General features: G+C 54.5%; 1 protein-coding gene across 4 annotated transcripts in view; it reads left to right on the top strand.

Moving 5' to 3' along the window:
- Positions 1-17,640, top strand: part of ARMH3 (armadillo like helical domain containing 3) — a 175,268-nt gene that overhangs the window by 46,523 nt on the left and 111,105 nt on the right. For all 4 annotated transcript variants that reach the window (XM_074999311.1, XM_074999310.1, XM_074999309.1 and 1 more), the window contains exons 14-19: positions 1,404-1,497; positions 5,195-5,296; positions 11,479-11,537; positions 14,340-14,405; positions 15,550-15,619; positions 16,761-16,821. In XM_074999311.1, the coding sequence (XP_074855412.1) occupies positions 1,404-1,497; positions 5,195-5,296; positions 11,479-11,537; positions 14,340-14,405; positions 15,550-15,619; positions 16,761-16,821 (452 nt within the window). The remainder of the gene's footprint in view (positions 1-1,403; positions 1,498-5,194; positions 5,297-11,478; positions 11,538-14,339; positions 14,406-15,549; positions 15,620-16,760; positions 16,822-17,640) is intronic.

The raw sequence follows: 17,640 nt of genomic DNA, 5'->3' as shown, positions 1-17,640 counted from the left end.
CAACCTGTGGCGTGGGGCCAGCCCTGGGCGTGCGTGGGCTGCGCCAGAGTAGACGAAGCCTTTGGGTGGATTGTCCGTAACTCTTGTCTGAAGTAGGGCATGACACGGCTTAGGCCCCCGGAAAAACAACGCAGGAAGCCTGTGGCTACAACTGCATTCTCTGTCCGCCCCAGTCTCGCCCGGCTCTGCAGCTGCTCAGACCTAGGCACGGTTCAGGCAGCTGCAGAAGTGTGAAAGTGCCAAAGCTAGCCCCCTGGGCCTTCGTAGCTCCTGGTAACCATCTCGGACTGACAGCTTGCTGCTAGGCGGTGCTGTGTATCGTGGCTGGCAGCTGCAATATAAGTGAACCCTGGACGGTTTCAGTCCATAGGGGAGAGAATATGTTCAGCAGAAAATATATTTGAAAGCCACGTTTCGTAGCTTGGCCTTCGGGTGGTGGAAGCACCCACGCTGCCCAGAAAGCTCCTGGAATTATGTGCTACTGGTGCTGCCGCATGTCTCCAGTTTTCAGTATCCGCCTGCCACACGTCGTAGTCGGTGTGGTGAGCTGCACCCCTAGGGAAGCTGTTTGGGTTGCATTATGGCCGGCTCAGAACAGAATAGGTGCCTCATCTCAAATCTCCCCTGTTGTGGCAGGTGACTGAAATAAACCAAAGCCTACCCCAAGGAAGGAGAAAGCAGGAGGTGGCCCTGGAGTGGATAGGGGAGGGGAGCTGGGGAGAAAAGTCAATGGAAGACGGCAGAACAGATTGATGATGATGTTTCTGTCACGATGCTTTCTCGAGAACTTCACGCTTTTCAGCAGGGCAGGAACCCTGTAAATTGCTGTCATCTGAAAATGTGAAGGAACAGAGTCCCATTTCAAAGGGGCAGAGGAGGGTGGGAAGGGAAGGTGGTATATATTCAATGGTCGTCGAGGAAGACCTTGTATGTATGGGAAGGAGATGGGAGTTCCAAGGGGTTTCTCTCTTTTCTCATCACTCTAGTATCTGGGTGACTTACAGTCCAGTGCATTATCCTCACCTGCTCCCGTGAGGCAGGGTAGTGCCATTGTGTGCACCCTCACAAAGGGTTGTTAAGGCCAGCAGGGACCACCAGGTTGTCTGGTCCAGCCTTGCAGCTTGGTGACAGGGGGTGTGGAGAGGATAAATGATGTGCCCTGGTCACAAAGGCAGGCTGTGGCAGAGCAGCCTTCATCTCTGGTCTCCCAACTCTGAGGCTCGTGCCCCAGCATACTGGGCCACCCCTGCGGTGGATGAAAACCTGGTGACGTGAGCTCTGGTGTCTGCTGACACGGCTGCAGGCTGGGCTCACCTAGGGTGATGCCTGGGGCTGGGGGGTCTTGCTTCAGACAGCTCTGGGTAGGAAGTGCGTGTGGTTGAGATCATGCTTTTTTGCTCCAGAGCCATCCAGAAATGGGGTTGGTGACAGTGCCGTTGAGCCCGATTCCCACAACGCCAGTCACTCCGCTTGGGACCACTCCGCCTTCCTCAGATGGTGAGAAGCTTAATCCTCCTTTGGTGCAAGTGCTTACAACAAGCCGTAGAAAAAGGCAAGGCAGGGTGTCAAGGTCCCATCTGGAGCAGAGCACTCCAGCCTCTTCCCCCGAGGCTGTTTGTTCACATGCAACCAGGTGACACTTTAGGTGGCTTTTTATTGCTGCCCCTTCCCAGAAGAATCGCATAGACTCTCTGCTCTCATGTACGCTGCCTAGAGGAAAGGGCTGGCATTTTTCCCAAAACCATAGCAAAAGCCGTGTCTTGCTAGGAACAGATTGACACAGCCATCCTGTCCCAGTGTCCTCACCACCTGCAGCACCCACTTCATGGCTTTTATGAGGTTTGTTTATGGCTGTGCCTGATGGCTGGGGGGTCTCTGTGCAGCTCATCTCCCAGGCAGTCAGTCACCTGAGGCACCTACTTGTCTCTACAGTACGTGTTTCCAGCTGTTTGGGAGGTAGGGGCTCTTTCTCTGTTACTGCTGCCCATTCTTCAGACTGAGATCTGGGAGCCCAGGTGCTCTGCACAAGATACCTCAGTGCCTGCAGTATTGCATACAGGAGCTGTGTGGATCTGCCTGTCGTTATGGTCCTGCAAACGGAAGCCACGCTGAGAGAGCCTCCTGCATTTGTTGCTAACTTTGCTGATGCCGTCTGTCTGAAGAAAGCGTTTGACAGAAGAGTGGAGCCTGCTGGAGTGGGGCACCGTTTGGCCGTGCCTCGGGGCGAGAGCAGGAGAGGCTGTCCTTTTTGTATTGCCCATACAGAACATTTGCCATCCTGGGGGAAGACAATCCTCCACGAGGACGAATTCTGCCTGGTTACCATGGATCTCCAAAGCTCCCGTTCAAAAGCAACGTCTTGCCCCTCCCTGCGCGTGTGCTGTGTGTGATGCTGTGGGCCAGATTCTCTTTCAGCTTGTTCGTTGCTAACGTGCCCACCCACACGCTTTATTACACAACTGACTTACCTGCAGCTAGCTCCTTTTTGCCTTTGGAATGTAACGAAAAAGGCAGCTGGCTTTGCGCAGGCACCGTGGGATCAGCCTTCGCTGGCGCCTCCCCACTGCTCACAGGGCCGCTAAGCTTAAGCGAAGGGCGTTGCTGTTAACCTGCAGGGATCTCGGTGGGAGGCATTTTTCATTTATGTCCCCTGCCGGCTTATCTCTGTTCCCCCCTCTCTGTGGTGCTGGGAACTTGAACCGAGGGTGGGTTAATGACAGTGCTGCTCCCCAGCAGTGCTCTTATTTTCCTGCAACGTCAGAATTCCTCTCCTTTTGCAGGGCTGTGCAATTCAGCTGTAAAATTTGCTCTTGGCTTAGAGTTAGCACAGGGGCTTTTCAGGTTTAGGATGAAAGGCTCTTTTCTTTCAGCTGCACTACAAAAAGAGCTGAGCTATGTCCATGACCCAGGGCGTGCAAAAATCCCTGTGCAGATTCCAGGCACTCCTCTGTGCTCTCTGGGCTGAAAACAGGCTGGGGTTCTGAAGTGGGATGCCTCCGGCAGCTAGCCTGTACTACGAAGGCAACCCTTCTGAAGTTTCAGCATAAATCCTAGGCCTTCCTAGCAGGCTACAGCTGTAAGGTTAACTGGGTTGACCAGTGATGTGTTCTGCAAAGAGATTTTTTTTTTAAATAATACCTTCTTCTGTTTGCTGTGAGTTGTGCATCTATCACATACAAATCCAAGGTGCTTGTCACCATGGTATCTAAATGCTAATTTGCTTACTGTTTAATATTCATCAACGGCATATATCATAGCAGCTCCGAAAGGACCCATTATGGCTGTTAATGTGTATTGCCAATCTGGGCCGTATCTTCAGGAGCAGTTCATGGTAGTGGGGTGAGAAGGTTCCAGTCTGGTAGCAGAGAGGTGCACTGGCTTTGCTGTTCGTGTGTTGCGTTAGCGACAGGTCAGGAGTGTTTGCATTGAATGGAGCAGATTGCGGATGCTGGAGAGGTGCAGCGCCCAGAAACGGAAGGCCCCTCCTTGCACTACCCCCGTTTGATTCGACCTGCTGGGTTCATCACCTGCATGGACCACGGCTTTGTGCTTGAGAGGAGCCTGTGGACCACCTGGCCCTCACAGCTGTTTGAGTCCCTCTGCATGTCAGTGCCATGTTTGAGCCCCTTATTTCTTGCCTTCTGCATTTCCATATACCAGAGCATCAGGTGCTCCAAACTGGCCTGTAACAAAAATCTCAAGCGATGTCCGTGGCAATCGGAATTGGGGCCGGAGTTTCTGGGGGAGCTCAGTGCTGTGTTGCTGGGTCTGGCATGCTGGTCTGCCAGCCATGTGCTGCAGTGCGATGTTTAGAGAGGCCTGGCCCTCCAGGTGCCGGGGCTTTGTTTGTGGATGAATCCCTGCCCCCTTTGGTGCCTGTTTGCAGCTCCACGCTCTGCCCTGGGCACATCTCACCGTGGGGTGGTGGTATCTGCCAGACACCTGGAGCAGGGAGAGGCGCTCTGTGCATTCGATTTATTGTTGGATCAGCTCCTGTTCCAGCCTCTGCGTCCATGTGCCATAAATCACAAACACAGTTGCGGAGCCAGCCTGCCGCCTCTTCTCCCCCCGAACCCTCTTGCGCTGCAGAGAGCTGGCATGCTGAGCCTGACTGCTCAGCACACTGCAACAAGCAGCACGGCCTGGCAGGTATGGACCTCGGCGCTCAGTGGTGCTGTGCTGGGGCGGCCAGCTTGCTGCTCACAGCTGCAGCCGCACCTGGTTTGGATGGGCCTGAGTGTCTTCCTGTGCTAGGAACCTCCCACTGGCACAGGCACACATGTGGTCAGACCTGCGGCCGCCCAGAGCCCAGCCAGGAGCAAGAGAACGGCCCGGTCCATGTCAGGAGTGAGGCACCTGCTTGAGGTGCTCGGCTCGAAGGGGCAGAGGCGCACTTAGCTGGGAACTGATTGTCTCCTGCAGAGCCTGTTGCAGAACTGAGGTGTCAAAGGCCCGGAGGCTGGTTGTAAATCTGCATCGGAAGTGCTCTCTCCACCCCGCCTGGTGCAGCCGGGGCAAGATGGCGCCCTCTTGTCGTGCAGCTTCATTGGCTCAAACCGCGGAATTCTGTCCGCTGTAAATCTCTACAGCGGCGGCCTCTCCCTCTTCATTTTGGGAAGCATCGGTGAGCACTGAAAAACCTCTGATTTACCCCCGGCGAAGCTCCCTGGTCGCTCAGCAGGCGTTCCACTCCTCCCTCTGTGCTGCCGCTTTCCCGCTCTGCGCGGCGCCTTCGGGAACTGGCAGGCTCTGATGTCCCGGAGAGACTGACATGCAGCTGGTGCCTCTCTCTTCAGGGCGGGGGTTCCTGAGGGCTGAAATCCCGTTGTTGAAGCTCAGTAGGGCCTGGAGAAGGCACGTTCTTCTCCAAATGAAAACAGTGCAAGCCTCATCCGCACCACTGTAGAATTCATCACGTGTTGCCTCTGGGCTGGTGGAGGGTGAGGTGCCTAACCCTAATCTGCATACATGTGGTAAGAAGGGGGAGAGCTGTGACCCCTTGCGAGAGTGTAGAGCAGGAGCTGGGGCTCTGGAAGGAGAAGGCCCCACCCAGTAAGGCACACGACTTTGGCTGGGCAGTGGGAGGTCAGATGCGTTCATTAAACCCCCAGGCCCCTGAGGTCTGTGACTTGAGTATCTTATGCTGGCTTACATGGTCTGCTGAGGGTAATATGTTTGTTCTGCCTTTTTCCAGTTATAAGCTCTGCAGAGCTGCCGTTGGACGCTGATGTGCAGACCAGCAACCTGCTGATAACCTTTTTGAAGTACAGCTCCATTGTCATGCAGGACACAAAAGGTAACCAGATCATGCTGGGGAGGAAGCCCGGGGTCTGGTGAATGGGGTGGTGTTAATGTACCTCTGCATATGGAGCCTGCCTGGGCTCCCTGCGGAGACCAAAAGCTCGGACTGCTCTTGGCCAGATGGTAAGTACGTGGATTTTGGGGAGACCTATGCTGAAGGGTGGGAAGCCAAATCTAACAGGAAAAATCAGTGTGTAATAGCCAAGGGCGCCTCAGCATGGCTGTCTCCAAGAGGCGTAAACAGACCCAGTTCCAAGCTGGAGGGGAGATGAATTCACACCCCTTAGAGCCACGTTTCTAAAAACAGTATGGGACTGACCCAGGAATCTGAACTCCACTCCGGGTGTGAAACCTTCTGTGCCCTTCCGCACCAATGGGCGGCACAGGGAGCGCTTCAGTTAGTGCACGGGCTTCAGCAACTCCCTTGTTGGTAGATTTAGATGCTGCTGGTGTTACCTGCACAAATTTCTCATCCCTTCCACACCCAGGGACGTACACACCTTTACCCAATCCGTAGGGCTCAAGGCGTGGCCCTGTAAATTTAAACTCCCACCCTTACCCAATTCCTAGGGCTCAGGGCGTAATTCCCTGCGGGTGTGCAGGGTCTGTGCCACGGAAAAAGCCTCACACAGTAGTAGTCTTATTCTCTATTTACTTGTAGTTACCAGAAAGCAGAACACCTGCTAAGCACACAGTGTCACGCTCACCAGTCCTGATCAGGCAGGCAGGCAGGCAGGCCTCCACTGTTGGGGCAGACAGTCACTCTCTAGATGCTGGTTGCTGCACCTCAGGGTCTTGGGGGCTCTTGGGGGTGAGTCCTTTAGGTGTTCCTCTTCCCTCCTGTTGGATGTTCTGTTCTTCTTTCTCCCCCTCTTGATGTTCAGTTCCTCCTCTCTCTTCCTTCTGGGACCCCAGTTTTTAAGTAGTGAAACTTGAGTCCTGCTTAGCTATACCATGACCAGTTATTTTACTACAATTTTACTAATCAATAGTAGCCCACGGAAACAGAATTACCTAAACAATCATAACCCACCACCTTAACTGATTTACACCTAACAGAATTAATTATACAGCAGACAGAAGCAATTACAAACCAGACAGAGAAAACAGTAGAGAAGTGAAGACGATCATCAGAGGATGGTGGTTCTACCTCAGCCATTGATAAGTTGTTGCTGCCAGACAAAATGCTGTTAAGTTTTTTTTACCCATCTTGTGATCCGTTTAACAGTGGGTGGCACTAGGATGTGGTCTTTTTCTTAACAGCCTGATACGCTACTATTGTGCTGAAATGTAGGTGGAATGTGAGTGTGTGACTTGTAGCTTCACAGTTACTGGCTGCTGCTGCTCTTTAGTCTGGCTGCAGACAAGCCATAGGCGTCTCAAAATGGCTGGAGAAACCATATTGGTTGTACTGTTACACTGGGCCACGTGGGATGCTTCCACCCTTTCTTTGTCTTTTTCTCAAGAGGGAGCCTTGCTAACGTGCTGCTGGCGCCTCACTGGCTGGGGTGCGCAAGCCTGCTTAATTTGCAGCACTGGGTTTGCTCACTTGCGGGAGCAGCGATTACACATGCACGAGCAATTGTGTGCACCTAATTCCAGCCTGTTGCAAGCCCCCGGCTGCTGTTGAGTTTTGCTGTGAGTGAAGATCAGCAGATCCCCACAAGTGATGTGGCGGTTATGTATCGTTTGAGTGCTGACCAAGTGCTCAGCACCATACAATGCAGGCAGCTTCCCTGCCCCAGAGAGCTTGCAGTCGACATTTCAGGCAGCAGATGAAGTGGCGGAGTAGCTGCCGATGGCGAGCAGAGATGAAATCTCCAAGAGGCCAGACGTTGCTCTGAAACGCTTGCGCGGCGTCGCTCGAGTCGGTTTGTTCTCACCCCTCGTTGCTGGGGAAGGTGCGCAGGGCACGAGAACTGCTGAGCGAGAGCCGGCGCTCTTGTGCGTTCAGCCTGGAAAAGGGGTAACTCGGGGATATGAGAGAAGTGCATGGGGGGTGAGGAGAATAGTGACCATGGGAGTGGTCTTGCCCCTTCCCATCACACAAGGTCTGGGCTCAGCCAAAGACACGGGCAGGCAGTGGGTTTGACACAAACATAAGGAAGTGTTTTTGAGAGCACTCACAGCCAGCCTGGGGCACTCCCTGCCGGGCACTGCTGCGAAGGCCAACCCTGTCGCTGGCTTTCAAAAGGCCTGCCTAAGTTCCTGGGGGTTAGGCCCATGATTGTCGGGGACGCAGCCCCTTGTGATTGGCTGCCGGAGGCTGGGCAGGATGGCCGGGTGGGAGCACTCGATGGCTGCCCTGCTCTATTCATTGCTTCTGCAGCACGTGTGCCAGCCGCCGTTGGGCTGGCTGCACGGCTGGTCCGAAGGAATCGCGCCGGTTGTACGCTTTTGTGGCTGCTGTCGGCTGGTGACTGTACAAATGGTTTGTATGGATGGCAATGTAAAGCCCCATAATGGACGGCTGCAGTAACACGCCTGGAGGGGATTTCATCCTGAACCCAGGCAGCAGGAGGGAGGCTGGTGTCCTGTTTTGTTTTCCCCCTTGCGTGGCAAGTGTGTTTGAGCGTGTAGGGTCTGTCCGGGCAGCCCATGGCAGCAAGCTCCCCGCCCGGCTCGCTGGATCAGGACTCGCTCAGGCCCTGAAGCTGAGGGGGCATCCTGGAGAGCCCACGTCGCAGTGTCTGCATGGCTACTTCTAGCAGGCTTGCAGACGGCTTGCTGCTGCGGGCTGCCCCAGGCCAGGTGGGCCTGCCCTCCACGGCTAACCCAGCAGAACTCTACCCCTGTGACCAGGCGCTCCCCAGGCCGATCGTTTTGAAGCACACAGCCTTTTCGTTTCTTTGTGGGCATCTCTGTTCTCTGGGCTGAGCGGGCGAGTAGGGGCTCCTCAGTGGTCTTCCCTTCAGCCCATGTTTTGTGAGAAGAGGAAGTGCTCCAGGCAAGTAACCTGAGGGGGGCGGGAAAGGGGACAGACTTCCAGTGGTGCTCCAGGATCACTCCTCTCTCAGCGTGGGCATGGGCCGGGTGATGGCAATCGGCTCCGACTCCAGGCCGGCACAGTTGCTCTGGCCCTGCCCTGCAAAGCATAATGCAAGTCCTGTCCAATTATCCCCCTTCTGGGAGATCCAGTAGTCGGGGAGCCTGGACAGGGCCTATCCGTGCGCTAGAGCCCAGATTTACGTACCTCCCCCGGGAGCTGTAATGGTTCCCTACTGCAGTGACTGCTTGTACAGAGCTGTAAGAGCCTCTGCTGGAAGATGCAAAGCATTGCTCTGAATGCCAGCCCGCCTCAGCCCTCCCGGGTGGCTGGAAATGGCCTGTCAGTCACAAGCTGAGCAGGCTGACGTGGGAGGCCTTGGCGCAGAGCAGTAACACTCTCAGCCTCCCCAGAGAAGACACACACAAGCAGCACCTTAGAAATCAGCTGGAACTCTTGCAATAGAAAGATAACAAGGCCCCAGGGTATTCCCAATCCCAAAGGTCACTGCTCCGCCACCTCCTCCAAGAGGGAGACCTTGCTCTGCTTTTGAACACAGTCCATCTGGGGGAGGGTGTGATGGAGTGGGGGGAGGGCATGTGTGAGACTCAGCCTGGATGTGTGAGACAAGCAGGGCAGCTCCCAGCGGCTGTGGATGACCCTGAGGCTATAACCTAGGCTGGCAGGTAACACCTCTGCCCTGAACAAAGAGGAGGGAGGAGCCAAGCTGGGTTTGAATTGGAGGCGGCAGTTAGAAGCTGGAGGGAAGAGGGAGCTGGAAGGCAGCCAGCTGGCCGAGGGAGAAGCTGCACCCCAGAGGGGCACCCCTCGGGCTCTTCTCCCCAGGACGGGTTGGAATGACTGTCTCTGACTGCTGTACTGACGCTTCTGTGAGAAACTGGGCCTCTGTTGCCTATTAAACTTCCTGTTCTACCTGCTGAGTGAGACTCACTCCTGCTTGCGGACGGGGTGCAGTGCATGGGGACCCCTGAACCCCATCACAAAGGGAAAGAGACCAATTTTCCGCTCAACCCACTGTGCCCAGCTCTGCCTTGACACAGCAGGTTAAGAGTCACAGCTGCCAGGGCAGGCTTTCCCTTTCCTCGTGTCCCAGCAGTCCAGACCGACCCGCCTGGGAAGTCAATGCAGGTTCTCTGCGTGCAGTGTCCTGAATGCACAGTATCACCAGAAGTGGACGGGGGCGGGTAATGCCTTTTTCTGCTGGATGAAGATGGCCTGTATGTTCAATATCTGTCGTCTTGTGTCTGACTTTCAAACCAGCCAGCATCCAGCCTGGTTTCCCAGGCATTCTGGGGGGTTGCAGGGCTGTACTTTGGGAGCTGGCTCAGACCATAATTGCAGGCTGGGATATAGACTCCAAATGGGGATACTTTTCTCCCCTGGGGTTCTTGATTGTTTGGCTGGTGATACTGAAAACCAGAGCAGAGTTTTGTGCAGTGTGAATGAAAATTGCTTTCTCACTCAATCAGTTCCTTTGAATTTATGATCTCATAACTCTGCCTTCCAGTTGTCCAGCGTTTAGCAGGGCAGACAGGGTCTCAGTTCCTAAGTTGTAAACCAAATGGTGGGTATGGGCGAGCCCTTAACCTTAAAAATGAGCCCTTGCAGGCTTTCTAGCCATCATCCTGCTCCTGGGGCAAGTCTCTGGGCTTCCTTGGGCTTAGCACTTGTGTCTTTAAGTCCCAGCTCGGGCTCAGTGCACTGACCTGCACACTGCCTGCCACAGCCCTTCTGCGTACAGCAGTGGCTGGCGTAGTCAACAAAACTGGGCTCCCACAGAGGTCTGATGGCAGCTGTGCTGAAGGAAGAGCTTTGGTGCTGGTGTGTTAGCCAGGGGCTGATCTGTTCACTTGGAACATTTGGAAAAAGCACACAAGTGAGCCAGAGACACCCGCGTAGGTTGGGCCAGGCTGCAATCCAGGCTAGTTAGCAGCTATGTCGCCCTCTTGGGGGCCTTATAGTGGCTCCTTCTGGGGCTGCACACAAACAGCCTTCCAGCATTACACTGTGTGTGTAACTGCAGCTTGCCTGCCATGCTTGGGTTATCCCCTGGCTCTTACCAGCCTTGATAATAGTGCAGGGTGACCCCAAAAGACCCCCAGCCCCCAATTTCCCCCCAGAAATGTGTGTTCTGCACTGCCCAGCTCTCTCCTGGAGAGAATAAAATGTTTATAGCCTGTTTTCATGCCAGTTTCTCGTCTCAAGTAGTTATTCAGACACTTCAATTTAAAGGCGCGGGATTGGCTAGAACAGTAAAACAAGTTTATTAACTACAAAGAGATTTATGTAAGTACAGACAATGAGGCGCAAAAGTCAGAAACGGTTACAGAGAAATGGGAGAAGTTTACTAATGCCTAACCGAACAAACGAGAGTAGAGTCAAGTAAAGTTTCTCTCTGTAGGCTTTTGGCAGCCTGGCTCACCAAACGCAGCAAGTCAGGACCTTCCACCCACCTTGCCAACATAAGCTTGCGTTATCTTTGCAGATGCAGTGAATGGGATGGGCAGAGGGGCAGAGAGGGCTGCCATGGGGTATTTGTCCCTCCTTTGTATGGTTTCAATTCTCTCTTGAAAAACATTTCCAGCTGGGCACCAGGAGACTGAGTCTATGTAGAGGCTGTTCCCTGCCCTTTTGCTCACCCGGTTGAGCTTCCTTTGTTTCCCTCTCTGCTTGATGACTCTGATTACTGCTTAAATACAATGTAAGCAGAGCGCCTGACAGACCCTGTTGGGGTAGGGTGGTGGGATCTGGAGCATGTGTTAATAACACAGTGCAAGGGAATCTGGTAACTTCACAAAGTGCTGCCACATATTTCCTCAGGAGAACGCTGAGCTTTCAAATGATACCTGACAGCGCACCCTCAGTGCCGAGCACATTCCAGTTGGGTGAAGGGTTGAATACGAGAGCCTGTGCTGAGGGGGACAAGAACTCTAACGTCGCGCTGTTGGCAGAGGCCCCTTGCCCTCCATGGGGGGCAGGGATCCAGCTGTGAGGTGGGGGCTTTCGGGCCACCGGTGGACTGTGAGCTCCGCTGGGGTGGGCTGAGCAGGGTTTGATCCTCTCCCTCGTGTGTGGTTTCCGCCAGGGAAGGTCCTTGTGCCCATGTTCCTCGTGCAGATGGTGTAGCGAGGCCTCGTGGCTCACATAGGCTTGTGTTGGTCTTTTTGCAGATGAACACCGGCTCCACAGCGGCAAGCTCTGTCTGATTATCCTGACGTGCATAGCAGAGGTAGGTCCTGTGCATGGCCCCCTCTCTTCAGCACACAGCCATCTGTCTCACGTGGCACCCTGGCTCCAACCACGTGCCCCTTCCCCTCATTTTCTGCTGTGTGGGGGGCTGGAGAACTGCAAAGGGAGATGGAGACCCTGCGAGATCATCGAATCCCTTGTCATGGACTTCAGCCCCACTGCTGCTAGCCCTGAGCCTAAGTGAACCGTGTCTTGGGTCCTCTCGTGTCACATGAGGGGAGCCTGCTGAGCTCCGGCCTGTTCCCCTGTACTTTGGCGCATGTTCGGTCACTGGGGAGAACCGTGAGCTGTGCCAGGGTCTCATGCAAATGGGCCACTGCTGAGCCCAGCTCTGCTTGGTAACCGCTCAGCAGATGGTGGTGCTCTGGAGCCATCCCAAGTCCTGCGAGGGATCCGGGAGACAAGCAGCAGGCAGAAGCTCAGCTCGAGTGGGGCAGAGGCCAATGCTGCTGGCACTGGGGACTAACTCTGGAGGGAGTGGCCCCCCCTTGTCCCTCTCCAGCTGCGAAGGAAGTGGATGTTGCCAGTGGAATGGGCTCAGGCGGGAGCTGGAGGCACAGGTCCCAGCTGGAGAGGGGTGTAATGCAGTAAAACCCCTCCAGTGGGAGCCCCGACGCCCAGGCTGGGGCCCAGGAGGCGGAGGTGGCACTTGAATGCCTCCCCTGTGGCTCTTGGAAGCCTGATACGAAAACACTGTGATCGAATCATTGACCAGTCGGCTCTTCCCATGTTCTTACCCAGTGGGCGTTGGTAAGAGCACAGGATGTAAACTCACCCTTGCTCTGTCACGTGGTTTCAACGTGACTGTGCGGAGCAGCAGCACTGTGGTAAGTGAAATGATGAATGCCCAGTCCTGGGGCTTGCTGGGATGACCCTGATCACTAATTGGCTCCTGACGCCCTGAGGTCCGTGCATCTCCAGGGAGAGCAGCACAGGCCGCATTCGTGCTCCCGGAGCGAGGCTTGTGTGGCCGGTACGGTTTCCAGGCGCTGCGCGAGCTCCGAGTCCCTGGGGGTGTCAGGAATTAGCCGTTCTGAGCTCATGCAAAGGGCTCGCTGGCTGAGGGAGAGGAGGAGCGGCGACTGCCTAGCGGAGGCACGTCGGGCCCTGTGATAAGCGGAGAGGATATTTATGACCCAGCCTGGCCGGGTGCTGTGCAGACGGCTGGTTGATTTCGTGTGCGTTTTGGAATGAGATTTGCCTGAGGGTTGGCGCTGCAAAGCCACCTCCGAGTGGCCAGTGCTGCAGTAACTTCTGCAGTGATGGGGCCATCAAAATGCCACCAAGTACCTTCCTCTTGGCTCGGTCTCGGGGCCCAGGCGAGAGAGGCCGTCAGGAGAGCCTCTGTGTGCATTTTACAGCCCACGTCGCAAGGGGAGCTCCCGGGGGCGAGCAAACAAAGGAAGGGGAAATAAAGGACTGACTGTGACTGTAGTGCCGGCGTTACTGCGGGTGGAGTCGCTGGGGCTGTAGGGCGAGAGGCACAAACAGGGAAGAGGGAAAAGAAGCTCTGTAACAAGGGGTTCTGGGGAGACGCTCCAGAGAGCATCTATTTATTCAGGGCAAAGCATTCATAGACAGGGCTACTTACAGCCCAGGCACCCAACCCGTCCCTCAGCACTGCTGCACAGCACACCGGATAACAGGAAGTCACACAAGCAATACCCTTAGATACCCCAGTTCTTGTGTGCCACCCCCAGTGCTCTCCTTGTATGCCTGAGAGCAGGGAACCCCCGGTATGAGGTGAAAACTAATCTAATCAAATAAAAAGATTCTTCTGATCCTAACAGACCAGGCCCCGTTCTCAGGTCAGTTTATAACTTAAAATCTTCCCCAAAAAGCACGCTGGGCCAGTCCTTCAGAAGCTAAAATCTAGTGGGTGGTTTATGAGAAAGGGAGGAAGTGGGAGAGTTGAAATTGTCAAAAGAATCAAATACACACACCAGCTGCAGAGTTCTGGGTTCAGGTTTGTAGCAGGGATGGAATAATCTGCTGGCTTAAGTCAAGTCTCCGGAGCTCACCCACAGCTGGGACAGGTCGCCCAGTCCTTTCTTCAGAGCTTCAGTTCATAGCAGAGCTTCTCCAGGGGGGAAGTCGGATTGGAGACAGAATGGAGGAAATTCCAAGGCCCTGTGTGTATCCGTTACAAAGTGACAGGAATCACATTGTTCCTGATGTGGACAAGTACAGCAACAGTATGGTGTTTGGAGCCACATGGGCCATCTCCTGTCCATGCCTGACTCAGGTCCTTGTAGGCAGGAGTCGCTGCTCCCAGGCTGGTCTGAAGTTTGGCAGAAGAGCTCATCAGAGATGGACTGGCACCTCCCAAGGCCCCTTGTCAGTCAAATACTTCCTGATGGACCAATCAGCTGCACCATCCTTCCCCAGCCACGCTGCCTGGTCTGTGGGTGTTACTGCAGGAGCCGACATTAGAAATAGGGGCATGGAGCCAGTACTCAGAACATTCAGTGTGACGGTGATACATGCTCGCAAATAGCACAACCATAACTGCACACGCTAAGCTTGACAGAGACCCCTTCCTTGGCACTCACCATCCAGGATTCATTGCAAATGTACAACGGTGACTGCTCAGGTTAAAGTTTGCGCCAAGAACACCACAGCCTCTTCCAGCTGCTGTCCTCTCTCGAACCCTTTGGCAGGCTGCACCAAGAGTTTTGCCCAAGGTCGCGCGCTGGGCCATGTGTGTGGGAAGTGCCGGGCATTGCTGTGGGTGGGTGGTGCAGCAGAGGTGGGTCACCTCGTGCTTTGCTCTTCCCGACAGGATCAGTACGCTAATGCTTTTCTGCACGACGACAACGTGAATTTTCGAGTCAACCTGCACAGAATGGTGAGTCTCCTCCCACGGCCCCTTCCTTTTTCCTTGGTATAATGGCAGCTGAGGGGTCCCCAGCCAATTGTGTTGTCACAAATGCCTCCTCTGGGGCCACCTGAGAGCCCAGCCACCCTGCTGGTGGACAGAAGATGCCATCATCACAGGGGAGGTTTGAGCTCCTCGTAGAGGAAATGTGTTGGGCTGGGGAGCAAGCAGCCTGACTCCTTGCCCCGCTGGGTCACGGAGCTGGGGGAGGGCTGGCTGTTATAGAATCATGGAATTGTAGGGCTGGAAGGGACCTCGGGAGACCACCAAGTCCAGCCCCCTGCCCAATACAGGATCAACCCCAACCAAGTCATCCCAGCCAGGACCTTGTCAAGCCGGGTCTTAAAAACCTCGAGGGATGGAGAATCCACCACCTCTCTAGGCAGCGCATTCCAGTGCTTCACCTCCCGCCTGGGGAAGTAGTTTTTCCTAATATTCAACCTTCTCGTCTCCTTCTGTAACTTCAGACCATTGCTCCTTGTTCTGCCAGCTAACGCCACTGAGAACAGTTTCTCACCCTCCTCTTCAGAGCTCCCCTTCAGGAAGTTGAAGGCTGCTCTTAAATCACCCCTCAGTCTTCTCTTCTGTGAACTAAATAACCCAAATCCCTCAGCCTCTCCTCATAGGTCATGTGCTCCTGTCTCCTAATTTTCATTGTCCTCCGCCGGAGCCTCTCCAATGTGTCCACATGCTTTCTCTACTGAGGGGCCCAGAACTGGACACGCTGCTCCCGACGTGGCCTCACCAGGACAGAGTAGAGTGGAATAATAACTTCTCTAGATCTGCTGGAAATTCTCCTTCCAATGCCCCCCATATGCCTTTAGCCCAGGGTGGCCAGGGAGAGGAGGGGTCAGGCGAGGTCTGTGGGGAGGGCTGGGCAGCGGTCTGCCTTAAGCTTCAGAGTCCCATATGATCTGTTAATGTACAGGGCACACTCTGTGGGCCCAATTCACTCCTCTGCTGCTGGGTCCGCACTGGGCTGTGGCAGCCAGAAAGCCAACAACATGGAAAAGCCCAGCCTACCGGGAAGCGGGTCTCAGTGGTTTCCTTTGGGTGGGCAGGAGGCGACGGGCCAGTACAGTGCCAGCTCACTTCCTGTTGTCTTTGTTTGCAGCCAATGAGACACCGGAAGAAAGCCGCAGACAAGAACCTGCCCTGCCGCCCCCTGGTGTGTGCAGTCCTAGGTGAGTCTTGCTGGGGTGGGAGCTCCCAGAATTGTCCCGGGTCCAGTGGCAAGGAGAAATCCGCTTCCTGGCCACCAATTCCCTGCAGAAGGAATTTGAATCCCTAGCAAACGTCTCGTCCCATCCCTTGACCCCCTCGAGTGAAATGAGGCAGGAAGATGGCTGGTAAGTGACGGGCTGCGTCCTTTGGAGATTCAGATTCCCCGTCGGGTGTTCTGAAAGGCATTGGGCCCCAGCTCCATTCCCGACCCAGTGTTAGCTGGCCAAGACATCTGAACCCGTGGTGTCCAACCCAACTAGCCACAGCCACGTTATTCTGAAAACGTGTTTGTTGTTCAAGCCAACTAGCCACACTCAACTGGCCAAGCAGCCACACATGGCTAGTGTGTCAGACCTCACAGCTCTCATGCTGCCTGGTCGTGGGCAGTCTCTGGGTGACTGAGCTGAGAAAAAGAGGATGGGAAAGAAACAGAGGCTAGGTGGGAACTTGGCCCCTTGCTGCCTTGAGCAGACACACAGAGCTGAAGGTGACTAGCTGGAGGGCTGGTTCCCCATGTCTCATCTGGTCTGGCCTGGCCTGGAGATCGTGTCCATGAACCTCTGTGAAATCTCTGATTGAGATAAGAACTGACCAGCACGTGAGAGACTTCAGTCGTTACCAAGGTGAGGCTGGATTTACTTAGCTTCTGAGCCATTTCTGTAGATATATGGACGTCCTCTGTGCTATCGTCTTGGAAAACAAAGCCGTAAAACGTACCTGGCCTCTGGCGACAGCAGTGTTCTAAAACGTATTTCCTTCTGGAATATATCACTGGTACCAGGCTTAAAATACGAGCGCAATTCTGAGCATCAAAATTAGTGATGTGTGTTATATTCAAACAGTGGGAAAAGCACATGGACGAACCAGGCCTCAGAGCTCGTTGCATTAAAAGGCCAGGCAACTCGATAGCTGCTTCTTGAGCTTTCAGGAGAGATGCTTTATTCAGGCATAGCTGTTACTGGATTACTCCTCTTGCTTCCAAGCAGGACTGCTGTCTAGTGACGTTGTGAGGATGGGGTAATTGGATGTGCTTGTTGCTTGCCAGGTGTTAATGCAGCTAGTTTTATCTTTCCTTTGTCTTTTTAATCCCTGCTGTCCTAGATCTGATGGTGGAGTTCATCGTAACACACATGATGAAAGAGTTTCCTATGGATCTGTATGTGTAAGTACCTGGTGGTGGGCAGCCGGGTAGGCCGTGAATTTATTCTCTGGAGCGTGTGCAGGGGGCAAACCTCATCACATAACGCACTTCAGGCCAAAACATTTTTGGGTGGGTGGGGTTGCCAGAAGCGCCTCTCTCTCAGCAGATATTTATGAGACGACCAGTGTGCCAAGCAATTTGTCCGAGAAACAGATTTTCCCTGCCAGACGGCTTTCCCACTGTGTCTGGGGCGGAGAATCATCACCAAACCTTTTGCCAGCCCCAGCACCAGACCCCAAGCTGGAGACAGCCGGCCAGCTTTGAAGCACCCAGGGTGGATAGAACATGGATGTGAAGCCAGTCCTGAGGGAGGGCATCTGGTGCTACCAGGGTTGAAGTGTCCTCCGGCGCAGTGGGGACCAATGTAATGTCTGTGCCCTGCGTTTATCCACCTAGCCAAGGGGCCACAGCTGCAGCCGGGACATAATGGTCGATTGGCCTTGTGCTGCATCTCTGCCCAGCAGGGAATTCAGGCTGAGACAGCTCCGTAAACTGCAGAGCAGAGGCAGCTCTTCTGTGGCTCTCCCCCGACGCAGTCCCACCGCTGCAGAGAGCAGCCAGCTGCTCGAGAAGGTTGCACCCGTTCGGTGCATTCCCAGAATCGTTCTGGTCCCAGTTCCAGAATGAGCTGCCGAGAAGGTGGGAGGAGGGGCGGTTCCCAGTCAAGCGAAACGCGCTCTTTATGAAGACGAGAATACAGCTAAGCAGTCGCCATCGGTTCCGGCACGTTCCCACGGTCCCCTCGTAAATTTCCCATCTGACAGTCCTTTCTGCAGACAG

The sequence above is a fragment of the Carettochelys insculpta genome, chromosome 7 (genome assembly GCF_033958435.1).
Source record: "Carettochelys insculpta isolate YL-2023 chromosome 7, ASM3395843v1, whole genome shotgun sequence".
Lineage (NCBI taxonomy): Eukaryota > Metazoa > Chordata > Testudines > Carettochelyidae > Carettochelys > Carettochelys insculpta.
The sequence above is the reverse complement of the archived record's forward strand: the minus strand, read 5'-3'. Positions and strand labels throughout refer to the sequence as shown.